Source organism: Diplotaxodon limnothrissa, linkage group LG11 (genome assembly GCF_057381915.1).
Source record: "Diplotaxodon limnothrissa isolate DT_005_m linkage group LG11, D_limnothrissa_male_GT1.1, whole genome shotgun sequence".
NCBI classification, from domain to species: Eukaryota; Metazoa; Chordata; class Actinopteri; order Cichliformes; family Cichlidae; genus Diplotaxodon; species Diplotaxodon limnothrissa.
Window position 1 is genome coordinate 10687790 of NC_140606.1, and position 21185 is coordinate 10708974.

The following is a 21185-nucleotide window of genomic DNA, read 5'->3' on the forward strand; positions in this document are numbered from 1 at the left end:
CTTATGGAAAGTCACTGATTACAAAGTGGAATTAATTGGGATGATCCATGATTTACCCTTCATTCTAATTTGTGTTGTACAGTTATTTCATTTTTAACCTTAATTTATATTTTATTCCTTCCTAGTTAAATTTACCCTTTTTAATTTTTCATATTTATTTCCCATCTTATTCATAGCCTTTTCCTTTTTTTGTTTTCTTTAAGTCACGAGCAGTTGTCCAAGCATTTCACTACATATCGTACTGTGTATGACTGTGTACGTGACAAATAAAATTTGAATTTGAATTTGATTTGAGGCAAATTATGGCAAAAAGTAGTGGGTTTAATGATTTAGTGTCTCTGTGGTGCTGAATACTTTATTACTCTTATGATACAGTTGTTTGCAAATGTGAAGTTTGTTTTAACTTACAGGTTTTGTCTGACAGGCAGTGATGATGATAGTGTGGATACAGGCTCCGGGTAGAGCTGGGAGTTGAACAACCTTAACATTTAACCACTGACTAATGTTTTTACACAGAGTTACAGGTTTGGAGTAAAGCTACTCCAAGGGGGAAAGCCAAGGGGAATTTTTCAGAGAGAATGTGCAATTTTCTTGTGCATGTCTACTTGTGTGGAGCTGCCACATGGCAAGGGCCATGTGGCAAAGTAGGAGTGTCAATTTTTAAATTGCAAGTACCATGAGAAGGAGTGCCTGAGGAGATCGTCCACAAGATGGAAGCTGAGGCCAGGAGAGAGGCTTCAGGAGGATCAGTGAGGAGCAGAGATCACCTCCAGCACAGCAGACATCCCACAGAGGGCTGTGCCACTGGGCTTCCTAGAGATCGTCATGAGGAGACTTTGAACAGTGAAATCCAGAAGGAGTGAAAGAGATTCAACGTTGACATTGAGGAAGACAACTACAGTGTAAGACTTGCTATACCCTAAATCTTCAGCAGGGTTGGAACTGGGGAAGCAGAAGGATGAAGGGAGCGTGCCAAGCTCTAATTGACGGCGCAGAGAGGAAGTTCAGCAATGGAATTGTGAATCTGTGAACAGCATAGATGCCAAGTGACTGGGAAATGACTGACTGCAAATTCTTATGAACGCCACCTAATGCTGTGTCACTGTGCTGTGCATACTTTGACACTCTGAAAAGGGTCTTCCTTTGTGTCATTGTTGTTGTGATTTGCATCACGACCACTTCTACTAGACAGCTGAAGTGATTCAACAGGTGGGAGCATAACAGCAGTAAAACAACTGGATGCAATACCCTTTCCAAAAAGGTTTTCTGCAGAGATGAAAGGACAATAGAGGAGTCATAAGTGCAGATAATCCACCAGTTGGCTCTATCCCCCACAGGAAGAATGCCTGAAGTGAGGTGATGGGGGTTGATAGAGGCCATAAAACAGAAGTGCTGACGAGGCCTGCAGCTTTGAAGATAGCTGAAAGCCACATTGATGAAAAACAAAACCAACTGGTATGTTTGTATACCCATGTCGGCATACATTTGGACTCTGGTCATATGGACAATGATGGAAATAACTGGAAGAGACATTTATGAATCTCTGTAGAACTCAAACCACTCTGCAGAGAGATGTGTGATTTACACACCTGGGGAATACGCCGCAAAGCTGGAATGATTTTGAAAATGTTAATTCCTGTGTTTGACTATTAACATTCATTTGCTTACTTGTAGGATGCAGTTTACCATTGTATGAGATCAATGAGAAATAGGATAACTGCTAACACATTTATCAACTGTGTACTGCTACAGTAATTTGGGGTGATTGACAGATGTTGGGTATAAAAATGCCTGCACTGAAACGGTCAAACACAAGGGGTTCATAACTGGGAAATTTCTAGCATAAATGCCAAACAGGGTGGAAATGTTAGGTTTATATTGGTGGATTGTCATTTATGCTTAGAAATATAAACTTATATATGCTTGGAGGTATATAATCAATTGCATGATGATAGAGCTCTGATCCTTAGCAGTCTGCAAATACTCTGTGTGCCTTCCAGAGTGTTCTGGCATGCACACATATCCTAAGGTCATGAGAGAGGTCGTACCTTCTCTTACTGTCTTATGGTATGGTAAACACATCTATGTCCGTTTAGGTATAAGTGCCTTTTGCTTAGATGAACTGCTGGACTTCCAGGCCAGCAGATTTAGGAAAGTCATTCACAGGGTCACACACACATGGTACTCTTTCTTCACATGTATGCCTGTGTAAGACGTCATATGTTAATGAGACTATGCATATTCATGTAACCACAATAAAGAGCAGCGCTACGGGGGAGCTAACTGAGAGTGACTGGGGTTCGAGCGGCAGGAACAGTCTCAGGCATCTCCCTCGTGCACGAGATTACACAAAGAGTTCAGCCTGGTCTCTCATGCTTTTGCTGTTGTAGTAGAATTGTCTCGTTCCAGCAATAGGTCTGTGCTAGACAAACCTATCACTCCCCTTCACTAAATAACAGGGATTTAGCTAAGAAAGCCTACTTCCCGACCTTCCAGAGGTCTGACTTTATAAGCCTCTTTAATCAATAAATCAAAATGTACAACAAGAATGATAATGCTGTGCTGGAGCAGACAGCTTTCACTTAATGACTCTACTGACTACTGAGGCCAGGGGGAGGATTTGCAGAGTAACACACCTATGCGCATGCGCACTGATGTCGCATAATAACAGTCAACTGTCACAGCAAAGGTGGTCGGATTTAACCCTTTTATTAGATACTCAACTGTCGCCGATGCTGACGAACGGTATCACATGTCAAGGCGTATGGCTGAAAGCAAAGCACCATGCATATGTCGTACGCGGTTTCTCTTCTCTCCCTTGGATATTTAAAAAACGAGATGACATCAGGCATCTGTTTGAGAGTACAGAAAAAAGCTTTGAGAGAGAGAGAGAAAAAGACCTTCTAGGGACTGGGCTTCAAACATATGAGCATACAAGTGCAGCCACACAGACTCTCACAAAGACGCATAAGGACACACACACACAGATACACAGAGAAGAGCTGAATCTCCCATGTGCGCCACTCAGCAGCCTTCTCTTTGGTCCGTCGGTTGGCAGAAAGAGAGGAAGTTAAGGACCTAGAGCGGCACTGGAAGTGGCTTATAATGAGCCAAGTGAAGAGAGAGGACACTGTGCCTACTGTATCCCAGCCATTTGTGACAGGTTAAGGTTGGGGGTCAAACACACACACACATACACACGCAAAATGCATGCGCACGTGCAGCCATTCAGCCTTTCAGGGAATCAGTCTCGCTCTGTGAGCATGAAAAGAGCCCAGATGTCAGTGCTCTGCACAGGCTGGCGTTTCTGTTGAAAAGTACTCTGTCTTTCCTTTCTTGCTCTGTGGCACTTTCCTTCCTCATCCTGTTTCACTGCTGAGAATGACCTGGCCAGGCAAACCTATACCTAATGTGCATCCCTGTGGATGGGATCACATGTACCCCTGCCTGCGGGACTGTGCTGTGGCAAACTGTAACCAAACATCAGCAAAAGCAATTTCACCTCCCTCTCTGGGCAGCGGCAATAGCAGCAGAGGCAGCAGGCCCGGGGGCTGGGGACATTAGCCTGATGTTTATCTGGCCACACAGCCCACCGCTAGCCACCAGTCCCCTCTCTCCCTCCCTCCCTCTCTCTCTCTCTCTCTCTCTCTCTCTCTCTCTCTCTCTCTGTCTTTCTTCCTCTCTCACTCGCGGTTTGATGCTGAGATATGATTTGGTGAGAGGAGAGGAGTCGAGCATATCGATTCAGCCTCTGCCGCTGTCTCTCTCGATCACTCCAACTCTCTCCACTTTCTCTCCCCTCTATCTGCTTCTTTTCTCTCTCTCTCTAGCATGCAATCATAATAACCCCTCTCTTAGACGCCCAGGCAATAAACCAGGGCCTCCCTTCTTCCTCCGCACATCTCCCACGGTGAGGACAAAACCAATAAAGGGCCAGCTTAATTACAGCTGCTGAGTGCCGCCGACACCCGGGTACGACACCACGGGGCTGCGGGTGGGCTGAACCGTGGGCGAGCTGTGACGGGATATTAGGGAGCAGGAGGAGGGTGCATAAGAAGTATTGAACGTGTAGCCTTAGTCTGCCTCACATCAAGAGAACACTCTTTAGTGCTCACAAAGATGACAAAGAAAGAGGTGACCATTGACTTGAGGCCAGATGAGAAAAATAATAAAAAGAAAGCGCGATGTTCTCTCCTGCCCAAACTGCCACTGATTAGGCGCTCCTTCAGCCGCCAGTCATCTAACTCCCAGCAGCTACAGAGAAGCACCTCAGTCAGCCTGATTTTGCATCCACAATGCTTTAATGTTAAAAGTGTGGAAATAAAAGGCAGGGTATGGCTAGAAGATAAAACACACACTCAGCTGACTCGCTCTGAATGAAGAAGGGTAAGCGGAGAGAGTGTAAATGTGTACACGGGCATCCAGAACAGAGAAGAGTTAATGCAAGGAATGCTTTGGCTCTAATGGGGAAGTATTAAGAAACTATGGTCCATTTTTGGGGCGTGGTTTTGGTCGAAGAACTCCATCATTCAGATGTACTTTCAGTTCACTTAATACCTGAAGGACCTTTAAATTTTAGCTTTAACCAGACTAGCATGCTTTAACAACAATGCCGGAAGACAGAACTGCAGTTCAATATTGCAGGTGTCTTGCTTTCAAGACCGCCCCTCCCCTAGAATCCAACGCCTTGTTTCGTGTTTTTTATGGGTCTGCGATCTTTCCCTCTCCTTCTTTTCTCTAGTTCTGTCACATCAACATGAATCTGGGGATCCAGAGCTTCCAGTCCCACAAGCTGCAGTCTGCTATGTCTTGCCTTGTCTACAGCTCTGTCACCATGGTGACTGATGCCTGGGTGTTTCTGCCTCCTCTGGTACGTTCTGTCTGCTCCTTGCCATTTTTTTCACTCCCTGCTTTGTTTCTCCACTGAACTCCACACAACACAGTGCTTATTATCAACATGGGCCGACAAGATGCAAGGGCAACAATAAGTGTAAATTGTGCGTCATTACTTAATCATGTTAGAGATGACTGTATTTTATGTTCTTAGTAGGTTTATTTTTCCAAAATAAAACATCCAGCTAGTTTGATCATCCTGACACAATAAGCTGCGCACCTGTTATGTAACGCTGCTTTGCAATCAAATAACAAAGTAAGACTGCACGTGCAGTACTTATTGACATGCCTGCACTTCCTAATTAGCTCAGTCAAGGACTACTACAGGAAAATTAGCTGCTGCAGATGCACCGCTGAAAAGCAAATGAAATTTGGCTCTTAACTGAGCGGGTTCACACCTTCTCAGTGAAATAATTTGGGATGAAACATAAGTTAAATGTAAAGATTCTAGTAATATTTTTTTGTTCCATTCGGGAAAGTTGTGCAAAAGTATTTCAATGGGAAACTGCCATGATATTCATTTTATCCGAATCAGAATACTTTATTAATCCCAAAGGAAATTATATTGGTTAGTCTCCATCTATTGCCAAATAACGTGACAAAATGGTAAATGAGTTGCCCACTAAAACAAGTATGGAACATTTACATGTTGGAAATATTGCCGACCGGGTGTCAGTGGCAGCGAACCACACAATTCCCACAGCTGCAACTGTACATTTAAAGCATTTATCTGGTGAAACAACAGGTACTTGTATGAAGTTATAGGAAATGCAGTGTGTTTGCTCACAGGCTTAACTATACTACTATTATTCGTCAAAAAATGCATGTGTTAAAAGTGGGCAGCGGTTATTTTCAGCATTTTTTTTTGACAGCAAATTAGTTCAAATATTGCAAGTAGGGCCACAAAAGGAGCAGCAACAGTGAGCTGTCAGATGAGCCTCCTCACTGACATAACTGACTACTTTCACCATGCCCTACAGACTCGACCCATCTGCAGTGACAGACAAGAAAGTCTAAATATTACCTGACTTCAGTTTGTTTTGCTGCTGCCAGAATTCAGTGCTCTGTTACCACTACTGGTGTCACCAAATCAGCAGGACCGAAATCGCTGAGACTGCTGCTCTTGGTTTCAAATTCACTAATCCTTTTTCCACGAGTCTTTTGACAATAAAGATACAAATTGTGGACATCCTTTAGCCAATGTAGAAATCATGTATAATATGTTGATACAGGGAAATCAAATATTGATATTTTATTAAATAAATGAAAATAAATAAATAATAAATAAATGGAAATACTCTGTCAACAAGAGGGCTCGTCTCCTGCACAAAACAACCTGAGATAACGTTAGCTGAGCAAGCATCCAATTAACTGTCCCAACTGAAAAACCATGCGACATATAATAATAAGGTCAAGATGGTATTAGTAATTCCCAACTTGACCTCATTCAATCTTCATGGCAACATTTATGGCAGGTTTTAGTGACAGTGTTTGTATGCTTGACAATCTCATTTTACATCAATAAGAAATAACTGAAGAGAGATAACTTCGTCTTATTGGGTGAAACATATTGACAAAGTTTAACTTTGAGGACATAATTTGTGTTTGAAGGAAAGGTGATAACTTGTGTAATATGTTATTGCAACTCTAATTTTATTGCAAAATGTAAAAATATGTGTTAAAAAAGTGTCAAAACATCGTATCAAGGGGGGTCTAGTCCCACCTCTAGAAACACATCGTCATTCTCATCCCGATAACTTTGATATTGATCGACAGAGACAAAACAGCATCATTTCTAATGATGAAAAATTACACCTTATTGTTATGGCAACCCAACTGTTGGAGGGGACGAGAGCAGAGACCGTGATGGGCGTGGGAGAAATCCAGAGAGTTTCCACATCAGACTAACCTTTAGTGTGATGCTGACGGTGCTGGTAATAAGCTGGTTTGCAACGTGCTGCACGTATAGGCTAGAAAATCCACAGCTGCAAATACACCGTCACTGCAGGAGGACAATATACGTGAATGTGGCATGATGTAAACAGCTGTGAGTAAGAGGATGACTCACTGAACTCACACCCCAGATTGTGCGGCACAATCGGAATCATCGAGCAGCAGCCACGTCGATTTCATTTAACATGCTGGATTTGATGCATGGAGATGATTTCATTACATTGCATCTGTGCCGAAAATCAAACGCTCCTGTATACATATCCCACTTATTCTGCATCACACACTTCACAACAGGGGAAAGACTACAAAAACAATCTGGGGAAAGACTACAAAAACTGCACTGTAAAAAAAAAAAAAGAACTCAGTAACATGCCTTCTAATGCTACAAACAAAAGTCCAGCAGACACAATCTGGTCTGAGGTATTCTGGAGAAGAGAAGCACAAAGAGATGCAACACTGGATAGGTTATAAGTGGAAAGCGTGTGTATTAGAGGCGGCAGCGGGGAGGGAGTATGGTTGCAGTTTAAATGTAGTGACCACTCAATTCCAAACCATTCAAGCCTTCTAAGAACAGATCTCACACACCCCATTAGAACCTCTGCTGACGCACACATGCATAATACATGGAAGCTGGATCTAAAAGCATACAGCCCATTAGGAGGCCGAGCCTGTGAAAAGAGTAACAGATGGAGAGGGAGAGAGACTCAAACGGCTGCGATCGAACGGATTGCTAAGCTGGATATCTGCTGATAACAGCACACACTGCTGGTTTAAGGAGTTGTGTTGTTATTATGAGCTTGACCACACTGTGTACAGACAAATTAGCGAACAAAGAGGATGACACCGGCTGTGCTGTCCTGAAAAAGTAACTACGATTAAGAGTCTGTCATGACAGCTTCTTGCCATTGAGAAATACCAGCTGCAAATGTGATCGTTTATCATTAAAAAGACAGCCTGTTTTGGACTGCTTTCGACCACCACCATCCTCAAACTGAAAGGTTTTGCTGAGAAGAAAACAACAACAACAACAACAAAAAGCTTGCAATGGAAAATAAGTTCAATTTAATCAGTAAGATGTAATGCTTGCTGGATCACAGTTTTCAGGCATAGATACCCACCCCCCACCCCCTGTTCCGCCCTTCCGGTGGCTGAGTGTTCTGGCCATGTAATGTGAGGTGGCAGAGAGCCCGGCAAAGCTGTAAATTATTTCTGACGGTAGGGGTGGGGGGACAACAGGGGGAAAGACTCGCAAGTCCCAAGAGACAGACTGTGGATGGTGTGGCGATACGGGGACCTGCGTCTATAGCAAGAAAGAAAAGTAGCCTGTCGGTCCCCCAAGCCTCGACCCTAAAGCTGGAAGTTTACGGCCCTTCTGCAGACTGCATAATGTGTCCAACAGCCATGCCTGGCCAGATGACCAGAGGCCTGTCCGTAGGGTACAGGGCATTTAGCAGACTAATCGTAATATGCTTCGGTGCATCTCTCTCTCTCTTTCTCGTTCTCTTTACACACACACTACGCTCCTTTCTATCTAGCAGCAAATGTAAAATTACAGCAACGCCTGTATGTTGCAGTGACGCTGTACTGGAAAGGTTTTTAAAGCACAGCAAATGTAAGTAATTATTGCTCTGTTAGTCTAAGCATAGATTATTAATTCATCTGCAAAATGCACATGATGTCCATTCTTGCTGCCATTTTGCTGTCAAGTAACTGACACCTTAAAAAAAAAACTTGCCTCCCCCTATACACCTTCAAAAGAACATATAGTGGGCGTGTAGGGGAATTGAGTAGGGGGTGGGGGGGAGTCCCCACTCATCCCCATCACTGGACTCCTAAGATGTACATTAACCCCTCATGATCGTTGCCTCCCTCATGTTCTCCTCTCAGGCAGCAGCAGCAGCAGCAGGGCAAAGACATGCTGCAGCAGCCGTGCGCTGGGCCATAAAGGCGCACGCGCGTATATACATTTACGGTAACCCCCGATGTGGTCACAGTGTGCCTATAAAACTACCAACGTCCAATCGTGCAAGCTTGCGCGCGTGCACGCGCACTGAGCAAAGAGCGGCAGGGACGTTGATCGGCCCCCATCATCCCAGCCAGGAAATATCTGCAGCAGCACTATACTGTAGGCTGTTATTACGCAGGCAGGCTACCGATCAATACATGCACCCCCCCCCCCCCCCCCCCCCCCCAAAAAAAAAAAAAAAAAAAAAAAAACTCGCCTGACATACCAACGGGGAAGCCCTCCCTCATAAATCTGGGCATTTCTTTTACAAAGGAATCACTCACCCGATGTTGCTCAGCGCCTGCTCGAACAGCTCCGTCTGCAAGATGTTCTGAGGTGCCGTGAAAGCCCCGTTGAAATGTGATAAAACCGAGCTACAGAACTGACGCAATGTCTCAAACTGCATTTTCCCCCCACCTCGGTTTTCTTTTTATCCTCAGTAAGTGCTCAGCCTTTTCCCTTTTCCCACCATTACATCCCAAAGCCTGCGCTCTCTCCGGACGCCCCCCTTCTAAACATACACCTTGTCAGTTTTTTTCCTTATTATTATTAGTAGTAGTGGTAGTATTAATGTTATCTCCCGGGGGCGCATTAAACGCAAATAAGACGCCGATCAAGTTCCATATTCCTCCTTGCGCTGCTGGTAAAAAAGTGTCCTTAAACGAGACGCATACCGGGTGGGCTCCTTCCGTCATAATGCTTCGGACTTGCAGCGAGAAAAGGGAGGCAGTGCCGGTGCCGGTAACAAGCCTTTTCTTCTTCTCGCGGCAGCGGCAAAAATCTCTTCTCCGTGTGCGGGGAGAGGTGAAGGAGCGTCCGGAGGAAAGAAAAAGCGAAGAACCATCCTACACTGCACCTGGCGGCGGCGGTAGCATCCCCGTACCGGCGCATCAGCTGCTGCCTCACATTCAACTCATATTTCCCGTTGCCCATGAAGAGTACACACTTGCCCTGACACGCGCACAGACACGTACGCACGCGCTACCGATACAGTCGCGCGAACTCTTTCGCCATATCTCTCCATTCTGTCTCGCGCACTCTTCGGGACGCGCACAGCGGCAGATAACCGTCAGAATCACGCACGAGGGGGGTGGAAGGGGGCGTGCTAGCGTCACGGCTTTTTGTCTTTCCGACATTCCACATCCGGCTTTGGAATATCAGCGCTACATCAATCAGCAATAAAGTTACTGTGAGGACAAAGCACACAACTAATGAGGGCTTTCCCGAGAGCCTGCTTGTTTATTTATTTATTTAATGCGTTTCATTTCGTCCAGACAGCCAACTGTAAACACTTGAAATTAGCCAAAAAGAACCCAGTTAATTCCAGGCCCTTCTTTAAAGCTGATGCATTTAATGTGGTTACATATTTTTACAAGTCTTCGTGTTTTTCAGAAATCTGTTTGTTTGTACGGGGTTTTTTGTTGTATTTTTTTTTTTTAAATTCAGTTTACTTTCCAGAGTTGGAAGAAGTTTAATTTAAGTTAGTTTCAGTCGTAGTTATTATTATTAATAATAATAATAGTAATAATAATAACCATTATCATTATTATTATTTGGTTTTAATGTTCGTAATATTCCAAGTTCACTAAGTCGTTTCAGTTGGCTTAATTGTTTTTTCACATGTCTACTTTTTATTTTTATTTTAGGTTAATAAACCGTTTTTGTTTGGGTTTTTTTTTTTACATCTACTTGTGGTTGTTAGTTTAGTTTTAGTAAACTATTATAACCTTACTGAAAGATAAAATATAAATCTGCTATATTTAAAGCAGCGCTTCAGCTGTTAATCAACACAATAAAGTGGCCCTTGTTTAAGCATGAGGCAGTTAATGTATTTATGTAGAATGGTGTTGGCACTGTGATCATGTTAGGATAATAAAGTCCGGAATAAAACAAACATGCAGATGCTATAGTTACCCACATCTATCTAAACTCAAACATATATGAAGTACTATAAATACTAGACTATGAAAATATTAAGCTTAGAGGGATTGCAAATGTTTGTATTATTCCACTGTTCCATGCAAGGGACCAGGTGAGTCAGCATCAAAAACACTCAGTCCTCTTTAGGTTTACCTAAACCCAAAGCCTCATTCGATTATATAAATAAAATTGAACTGAAATGAACTGCTGGGCTCAAAACAAACCCTCTCCTACTTAATACAAATCTAAAAGAAAACATTATATGTTCAAATGAAACTGATGACTAAAACAACAAAAACTATTAACCCTGAACTATCTGTGTCAGCTGTTCTACCATATTATCATTTCACTGCAGAGCTGATCGAGGCCAATGCGGCACGTGCATAAAATAGGACTAGTACTGGTACACAACTTTAAACTGGGACAGACTAGGTTTGACTAAACAATTGTCTCAAGCTTACTATGTAACACACTGGGTTTTGCTGGTTGTTACAGGATGCTCGAGCTAGGTTTATTGTGCTCCTTCCTCTTCTCACATTTTTTTGGCAGGGTGAATGTGCCCGCTGCTGGGTTAAATGTGTTGAAAATGCAGAATCTGAAGAAATTCTCTCAGGGAGTACATTCCAGTCCCTGTTTAGGTATGGCGGTTTCATCAGCATCACCCAACACTGCAGCTGTCCTGGCATATTTGTGCGTTCATTCAAATGACACCTTCGAGACCAAGACAAATTGGAAGCCCTCCCAAGTTATTTCTCCTTATAAATAGACCTCCAGCTTTTCCCCCTCCTTTTTTAGCACAACAGATCCAGGAGTTAATTTAAACATTCTTTAAGATTAATGAAAGTGGGTTTCGGTGCTTATGCGGAGGGAGTTCTATTTATACACTCTGTGCTATCCATCATCAGCATTATCCCATGAATTTTCAGACAGCCAGTTTCCTGTTTTGTCACTGCAAATGTAGGCAATGTCAATGCGAGAATTACTCCCTGGTACCATCTCCACCTCTCAAAGCTATGCAATCATTCACGATATAATGGCAAAATCCTCGGCCGGAAACAAAAAGTGATTGAGTGACTGACTGTTTGGAGCAGTCTGAGCAACTCCTGCATTACTTTGCACTGTAAAGCACTGCAGCTTTAATTACAATTTGCAGTTGATTCTCTGCTCTTTTTCTTTTTAAATCATTGGACAGTCTAAGGGAGATTCAACAAGAACACTGTGGCCATCCTTATCTTCCAACTGCATCCAAGCCATCAGGACTGTAGGAAAAAGTCTGATCCCCTGACTAAAGTCTGCTACATTATGTTTGCATGTGTTTCCACAACTACAAGAAGGACATATCCTCTATATAACTACCAAAATACAGCTGACCTGCTGTATAAAACTGTAACCTTGTGTGTTATACATCACTGAATGTGTAACAATGGGTATATCTGATGGAAGATGGGAGAATAACATCATGCCATCACTGTAACAGACTGATGAAGTGGCAGTGTTACGTATCCCATGTCTGAAAAGGCTTCATGTGTCACTCTGCTTGCTCATTGTGTTCTTGTCTATATTTCTGTAGGGTTTGTACCTTACAGTATAAAGTTCTCTGAGATGCACACGGCTATGAATCGGTCCTGTATATAAATATGTAAACTGAACCGATTCAAATTAAACCATAGCACAGTGGCCTCATTACACAGTGAAAGCTCTAACAGGACACTCGTGTATTTCCAACTGACTTGCAGGGCAGATGTGTTAAATGGACTTCACGTATGAAATTTTTAGTGGATTCTGAGGACTGTGTTTTGAGACATGTTGTAACCAGAGTTGTGCAGGTTGTTTTGTCCCTGTGCTACACAGGTCAGCGTAACTGTACTTTGCTGGCATGTAACACAGATGCACATAAATTACTCTGGGCTAACTCTGTATAACTCTCCAATTAGATCCAGGCTATCCACTGAGTGTGCTCTCCACAACATGGCTAAGTATACAGCCTGCATTTCCCATCTTTCCTATAAAGAAGCATGGAGAGGAAGAACAGACAGAGAGAGACAAGGGGGCAACTGTTAGTCTGTGAGCTATAAGGTTGCTGTGGCACACCAAGGGTTGTGGAAAACAAAGCCTTACGCTGAACAAATGCTGAGTTACCTTACATCTGAGAAGGAGCAAAGACGGACACGAGAGGGTTTTTTTGTTGTTGTTTTATTTCAAGGGCTCTGCTGAGAAATTCCAGAGAGTGTACAGATCCTGACTATAAGCGTCCATCCAACCTTTAGAAGAATAAAGAGCAAGGAGCCCCCATGTGGACATCAAAGTAACTACTTTACTTGACACCAGCATCAAGAAAAAGGCAACCGGATATGGGATTCACAAACACAGCGTGTCAGTGTTGTCAGCATGTGAGAGTGTTGCACTCAGAGGGAGCGCTTAGTGCATATGACAAAAGAAACACAGTGTTCTGCATTGTAATTAGCCCACTCTTGCTTTTCGAATAAAAACAAACAAACAAAAAAACCCATCCTATTAATACTTTATTTACTGCAGTGGCCGAGCTGGCCTACAAACAGGACTAATTACTAAATAGGACCGCTGCAGTGAAAAAGTGCGCTTTTGTCTCAAAAACAGAGATAGTACTAATCACTTCACACACACCTCACCTGCCTGTTTCCCATTGCAGCTGAATCAGAGTTTCAACCATCTGTGATCATGTGTGCCACTGTGGTGTATGTGTGTGCATGCATGCATGTGTGTGTAATGAAGAAAGAATGAGTGGGTGGATGACTGTAGTAGAATAGCTGAGTTAGTGCCAGTTAGATACAGTATATGTCTCCCTGTGTCGTTTATAGGTCTCATGGGCTCCATGTAGAAGAAGCTTATATGGATTCTTATGGCAGGCTTGCATGTCTGTTCCTTCTACAGCAACACAGAGCAGCGGTAATATTAAAAGGCTTTCTGCTGTTAGATGAACCACCTTTATGAAGCTCTTGTCTGTAACTTACACCGTGCATGCAGCGCATGCTTGCTTGTTTGTTGTTGTTTTTCACAAACAGAAGTGAGGTGTGCATGTGTGGGGCTCGTGTACCTTAGCCCTGAACCGTTGTCAAGGGACGCCTGTCTGGGCAGGAGCCCGCCGTGAGGTCTGTTTCTGTCTGACGCTGGTGTCAAGTCTCCTGAGGCTCCCTGGTAGGGGTATAGGGACGGGTCCTGCAGTTTGGCCTTCTTCCCCTGTGGCCCACCCTCAAACACACCCCGCGCTTGATCAGGCCCCGAGCCGTAGAACCATGCCCCCGATTTGGTGAGGATTTCTTGTTGTTTTCGGCACAAGTTGCATACCCACATAACCTGCAGGCAAGAGAAGGGGAACAGTTAGTTCAACTGAAGAGGCGGTGGCAGCCTTATAAAACCTAAGATGAGCTGCAATGGAGTAATTTGTGTATTTGTTATCTAAAGCTGTAACATGACTATGAGGCATATTGTTGTTGCTGGGTGAACAAAAAAACCCAAAAAGATCTCTCAAGGTGTTTGACAATCAGGAATCAGGAAGAGAACTTTTATGAAAGTGAGTAAAATGAGTGTTTTCACCCCTGCAGCGACAATATTCATAAACACTACTCACAATTCATGGTGATGAGGTGAATGATGAAATATGAGACACATGCAGCAGCCTTTTAAATCAGTGAAAGGTAAAGTGACATGAGTGCAGATTTTTTTTTTATTGCTGCTCTACATTTTGAGCCTGTGCGTCCATCCTCTACAGTAGTTTTAGTGCAAATACAGCCGACTAACAGCAGAGGCTACATCATAGTGAATGTTACGCATATTTTGCTAATATATTTTAAAGGGAATGGCAATAATTTTTTTCTGTGTTGTGTCATCCTGGGTAAATAAAATAATGTTTATTTATTGGTATAGCTGGATTGTCAGTGGACAGTAATATCACTCGGGTGACCACACCTCTCTCATTGAGTAAAATTTGAGAAGAGTAAGACCTTACTAAATGACTGGCAGGCCAGACAGCCAGTTGGGGGTGGCAAAGAGCCACTGCAGCACCCCACCCCCGACCCACACCACACATCGTGCTTTTACAGTCCCAGTGCTGAGTCAGTGCATTACCGTTATTAGTATAAGCGGGTGCTGAATTGACCGAAATGTTATGTCTACATTAACTGAACTTGTTTAAACTGCGCCCGCCTGTACGGCAACTGTCAGAACAGGTTCAAAGGCTTGATCTGTACCACAGCTCCAAACTGCTTATCTCAGCCGCTGGTTCGAAACGAAATACAGAGAGACGCAGAGTTGGGTCTCTCCACCTCCGTGGCAGAGACCTAACAAATTATTATAGTTGGTAACAACCCAAAACATCCTATGCAACCTTTGCACTAACACACAGACCAAGAAAGTTTTTCTGGGTGGGACAGAGAGAAAACAAAAGCTGTCATCAAGTTACACAGTCAATCATTCAGTTTTATAAATTGTCACACTGTTATATCACAACACCCTGGGTGCAGTTGAACAGTAAAGAAAAAGCCTCGTATAAGACCTCCTGTGTCTTTTCCTAAGCAATATATGAAATTCCCCTCTCGCCCATCCGGGCGGTCTTTATCCTTCGAGCTCGGGTCCTCTACAAGAGGCCTGGGAGCTTGAGGGCCCTAGGACTGCGCTCTTCTGTACAGAGATCTCCGATGTTGTTCCTGGGATCTGCTGGAGCCACTCGCCTAGCTTGGGGGTCACTGCACCGTGCGCTCTGATTACCACTGGGACCATTGTTACCTTCACGCTCCACATCTTCTCGAGTTCTTCTCTGAGCCCTTGGTATTTCTCCAGCTTCTCGTGTTCCTTCTTCCAGATGTTGCTGTCATTTGGTATCACTACATCTATCACTACGGCTGTCTTCCTCTGCCTGTCTACCACTACTATGTCCGGTTGGTTAGCCATCACCATTTTGTCCGTCTGTATCTGGAAGTCCGACAGGATCTTAGCTCAGTCATTCTCCACCACCCTAGGGGGCATCTCCCATTTTGACTTCGGGACTTCCAGGCCTTGTCGGCACAGATGTTTCTGTATACTCTGCCGACCACTTGGTTATGCCGTTCCATGTATGCCCTGCCTGCTAGCATCTTGCACCCTGCTGTTATGTGCAGGATTGTCTCAGGGGCATCTTTACACAGCCGGCACCTGAGGTCTTTCCTGGTGTGATAGACCCCAGAACTATTGATCTTGTGCTTAGAGCTTGTTCCTGTGCTGCCATGATTATGTCCATAGTAATGCATTCACATCATCTAGTAGACCTTCAGAGGATACTTCACGTAATCTTGATAACCGGCTATGGAGGGATTATGTTTCAAGGTCAGTTCCTTCTTCCATTGCATATATATGTATAGAGAGAGAGAGATGCTACACGACTGAAACACACAAGAAACACCTCACAAAAAAAGAGAACATCAGCCTTTTTTTTAAACACAGGTTAATGTCACAATAATGAAGGATCTGCATTATATTTCATAGGTCAAAGGAAGCTCAGCATCTACACATCTACACAGTATGTACTGGTCTATGTTCTAGTGACACACGAGGTATTTATGACCTCCTATCAGTGTTACAGATGACTTAGAACTCTGGTCACACACAATGGAAGCAGCGAGGCTACACACTGTGCTTTATGTGTCCCAGAGGACAGGAGCCAATCAGACCACAACTTCCTTTATTTATCCAGTGCCACTGTGAGAGCTCTGCAGCAAACCAGGGGTCACTGTAGAAGACCCAGCTGTCACCTTACTCCTAATCAACGCCACATTACCTCCTGTATTTGATTTAACTAACATTGTGAATTGTAACTAAATCATGGGAAGTTATCTCAACGTGGAAGTCTCCAATCACACAAAGGAGTCTGGGTTTTTTTTGGGTTTTTTTGCTTCAGGTAACAGTGCTCTGCAGTAATCAAGGCAGAGCAGCGTATGTCAGCACCTTCAGTATGTCTGCTGACAAAACACATGTGCGCACACATTACTAAACACCAGGAGACCCCAAAGGCTGCAGCTATTCCACCAAAGACTAGTTAAATCCCACATATCAATCATCACCGACAAAGACAAATACAAAAAGGCTATTAATGATAATCTAGGTATAATTTATATGATTCTTTCAGAGTTTTGTTTTTCTCAGCCAAACAATTTTTTTGTGTGTAGACGAGTGGATTAAGCTTACTCATGGAGAAATGTGTGGGTATCTACACTAATAAAGTAACTACCTACATTAGAGCATGTAGGATCATGGGAAAAAATGTTTTACCTGGTTAATTACCTGAAATCTGCCCTTTCCACTGCTGTAGCCAATGACCTACATATTTACTCCTCCAAACTGCAATTAACAGGGAGTCAGTTACTGTGCACCTCCCCAGTCTGCCAATAATAATTAACCATATTCTCAGCCCTTGGACTGCACATGTCAAGCTCTTTTATCTCATCAGCGAAATACCTGATAGCCTATTAGTATTCCAAAAACACAGGCCAAAAAAACAAAACTGCATGGGTCCAGAAAATGTTGCACACACCGAGCTTCAGACATCAATACTTGGATTTGATTTGCACTTTGGATCTGAGTCAGAATAAAAATTGAGGGTTATAAAGTCTATAAGACAGGAGGAGGGGAAAAACCTCCACAGGCTGAATCTACAATATCTAAAAAACACTGAATGAAATTAAATGAAATTATGTAGTGACACTGATGACATTTTCTGTGGTTGCCTAAATGTTTCACAGAGGTTATAGATGGGCTTGAGAGACTAGTGAGTGCTACCTGGTTTAGCAGTTCAAAGACTTCTGAGCTAAGGATACAAAATTTCTCAAATTCAACCCAAAAATAAGAAATCTGCTGAAACTTTGACGGTAGAGATAAGATCTCATGCTGTAGCACAGTACTAGATGTGTGACAGTAACGGAAGCACGTTGGTTTGTCTTTAGTCACACTGGCAGACACCACACAGCATAAGGCTGCTAACAGTCCATCCAGGGATGCAATCCAAAGACAGATTGAGCTCAACCCACACTGACAGGAAACTATTATAACCTCCATTCATTTGCAGAGAACATTGACAAAAAGACTCCACAGTAGATGAATGCATTCACAATGACACACACACACACTGGTCAAGCAGCTGTAACAGCCCCAGGTATTTTCACTATCACTGCAGCCATTCTGCTCCAGACTCTCAAACACACGCGCTTCCCTTTGGCTCAACTCTTCACGGCTGAGCGCAGGCAGCGGGTTTGGGGGCTGTGGCCCTCAGGCAGGACCATTTCTCTCTGTGTTTGCACATTTCATAGTCATTGAACCTGCAGTTAAAAATAGAAAAATAAAAAAAAATTTAAAAAAATAAAGCGCTACCACCCTGTCCAAAACACCTGGAAGATAGATACTCTATTCAACCTGCTATAGGCTGCTTACTGAGGCAGTGAATTAAGGGAAATACACACCACATGCCACAGGATCAATAAATAATTTCCTTTCCAATACTTTCTCATCAGACCAAAGGTTTGTTTTTTAGGGTAGCAGCAAATATCAGCTTCCAAAAAAAGTGGGTGTGTTCTTGGGGAATTGGCAGTGCACATTCACATATGTCTTTGAAGGAGAGGTTATCTTTGACACCCCCCCCCCCTTTTTTTTCTTCTGTGAATAAGCCAACAAGTAAAGACAACAACATGTATCCATCAGCAATGTCCATTACGTATTAAACACTGTTGTGCATGCTCCATTCAATTTTTTCCTGAAAGAGACATCCCCTCACAAAGCTGCTGGATCTGCAGTAAGCAGAGAGCACCGAGCTCTCTCTTGTGGCCGTTAAATGACACTGCAACATTATTTAACACTCCAGAGTGAATCAGCAGTATCCTTCCAGGCAAAAAACAAGAAAAGCAGAAAGCCAGCTCCAGCGTTAAATGACACTTTTAGATTCATTCATTTTACACTCATTCATCCGTAACATCGTCACAGGATGCTATTTCAAATCGAGATGAGGAGCTTCTGGTGACATCTGTGCCACATTCATTTGTTTAACAGTTATAAAGAAACCCTGCTGAGTGTCCGTGCCACGATTCCAACTGAAGATTGCATTTGGAGGTTTTCTGTGAAATTTGTTGCATATCAGCTGCCCAATAGAGACAAAAATAAGCTCATCTACAGCTAAAGCAGCAACAAGCTGCAATATTGATGGGGCAGTAAATGAACTGTCATAGGTATCATATTGCATCCCTGTTTCCCTGCTTCACCTGAACTGGGGTGAACTGAACCGCTCATTAAAGACTCATTGTTTGGGTAGTGAAGTGTTCCTCAGAACATCCTGACCTGGACAGAGTCCCGCTTAAGCACACGGGCATCACAAAGTATCCAGCTGCAGTCCAGAGTGGATGAGATCTGAACACTTTGGCCTTATGAAAGGGAACAGAATGCACCAGGAGGGTAACATAGCATGTTTCAGCAGAGGTTATCACCCAATATTTCCCTTATTACATCCTATTAAAGATGCATATTCAGTTTGAGGAGTTTTGAGGCACTTCTCTAGAATGAAAGGTTTACAGGGTGTCATTATTATTTTTGTTGTTTTGTAAGTGTGTATTCCAGCCAATACTAACGCAAGGAGAGCGCCTACATTCACATGCCCTAACACTGGCTGCACGTGGTGAATTACATTTTAATGAGCTTCTAATTTTAGTGTTGCGCGGCAGTAATAATAATAGACTTGATGAATATTTATGCTCCTTGTTTGAAGTTCAAGAGACACAAGAAAGAGGAGGGGACTGCTGTGGAAAACCAGTGTATGGATTCACACAAAAATGGCTGATGCCTGTCAGACCCACAGCCCCTTCAGCCTCTCTGTGACCCAAATAAACGTGTTAAAAATGGGGGGTTTTGTTTTTTGACTGGCACTGCGCGCTCAGTGGAGACAAACACATGCAGTACTGTCGGTAGGATAAAAGGAATCTGATTTGGGATTTTCTGAAAAGAAATTGCTGCAACACATGCTGTGTTCGGCCAGAGTGCTGAACTGAAACGGCCACCTTTATGGCAAACAAAATGACCAGTGGTTAAAAAAAAAACAGCAAAAAACAAACAAACAAACAAAACCGCGATGTTGTCACTCTGAAGCTCGTTCAGCTTACCCATGATGCCGCTGAGACAAAGATAGCCGTCTCTCCAAGTCATTCCAATAACGTGCTGAGGACCGTCAGAGGCTTCTGCTCCTGAAAGCCAAGAAGCGATTCCGACCTTCAGCACCGCGGACAGCTCCGAGCGCTGACACCGGGTTGCCTGCCTGTCTGCCGGACAGCAGCTGCTGAAAACACCGTGAAGATAACACCGGGGGGATCAACCGGCCACATCCGATCCAAGAAAACCGACCAACGAAGCCTTATTCCCTTAATTCTTTCCAACAAAGCGATAACGGACTGCACAGAAGCCTCAATTCCTCAATTCCTGCTTGTGCCGTTATACTGGATCCATCCGTGCAAACAGTCCCGGACTGAATGTCAGCAGCGTCTCTCCGAGAAAAAACAAAACATAAAAAAACCCCAAAACCCAAACATGTGAGGTGAGCAGTAACGCGTCAAATCACGCTGTGTGAGTTCATCTGGAACAGAGAGTCAGAGCTCTGCTGGACCTAAAAGAGCTGATTACATATGCGACGCGTCCCAGCTCTGCTCCCACACTCCGGCAGACAACGGACAACAGCTACAGCCGCTGTTCCCCCCTCCCGCAGTTAGCGTTCACAGGAACACTAGAGTCTGTGCTGGAAATGCACCCAGAGCCTCCGCAAAGAGACTGGAAAACAAACGCGTCATCGTGCATTTGCCCTCGTGTCACACTGCCGCTGGACCAGGAGTCGCAAAATGTTGAACCCACGCGAGGAGAAAAAGCAAAAACAAAAATCAAAAAACAAGCGAAACAGCGATAAAATCACTTGAGGAACTGAGCCGGGTGATGAGGTGTCGTCAGTCTATACCAAGCTTCTACCCTCATGTGAAATCTGCCCCCCCCCTCCTCCCATAACATGTGCAAGCAGCATTTTGTCTACTATGAAAGAAAGCACAGAAACGTCCTTGTACAGCTACATTTGGAGAGAAAAAAATGACGAGATGTGCATTTTTCATGCTTTCTATCACAGATATATATATAGCTGAGGTAAATGTATAATTAGCCAGGTTACAAAGCTCTGCAGGTTCAGTCATAAATAGGTGGCATCAGTATCACAGCATAGAGCTGAAAAAACGCATCTGTGCGTCAGTTATGTCATATTTCAAGACGTTGGAACACATTTATTAAAGGGATTTCTAACTGCATTACTACTGTAACATCACGTGCATGCTCAGCACATATGAAAAAGGTGCATCTCTATGAAATCAGAAAACAGTTAGTAGTACACCATCAAGGA

At 43.5% G+C, this 21185-nt stretch overlaps 1 protein-coding gene across 4 annotated transcripts in view; it reads right to left on the bottom strand.

Moving 5' to 3' along the window:
• The window catches only part of rims2a (regulating synaptic membrane exocytosis 2a), a 163296-nt gene that overhangs the window by 106225 nt on the left and 35886 nt on the right, over positions 1 to 21185 (bottom strand). For 2 of the 4 annotated variants that reach the window (XM_085366165.1, XM_085366166.1), the window contains exon 6: positions 13821 to 14104. In XM_085366165.1, coding sequence (XP_085222291.1) covers positions 13821 to 14104 — 284 coding nt within the window. Of the gene's footprint in view, positions 1 to 8999; positions 9027 to 13820; positions 14105 to 21185 lie in introns of all 4 variants that reach the window. The other 2 variants (XM_085366167.1, XM_085366164.1) reach the window with 2 other exon arrangements.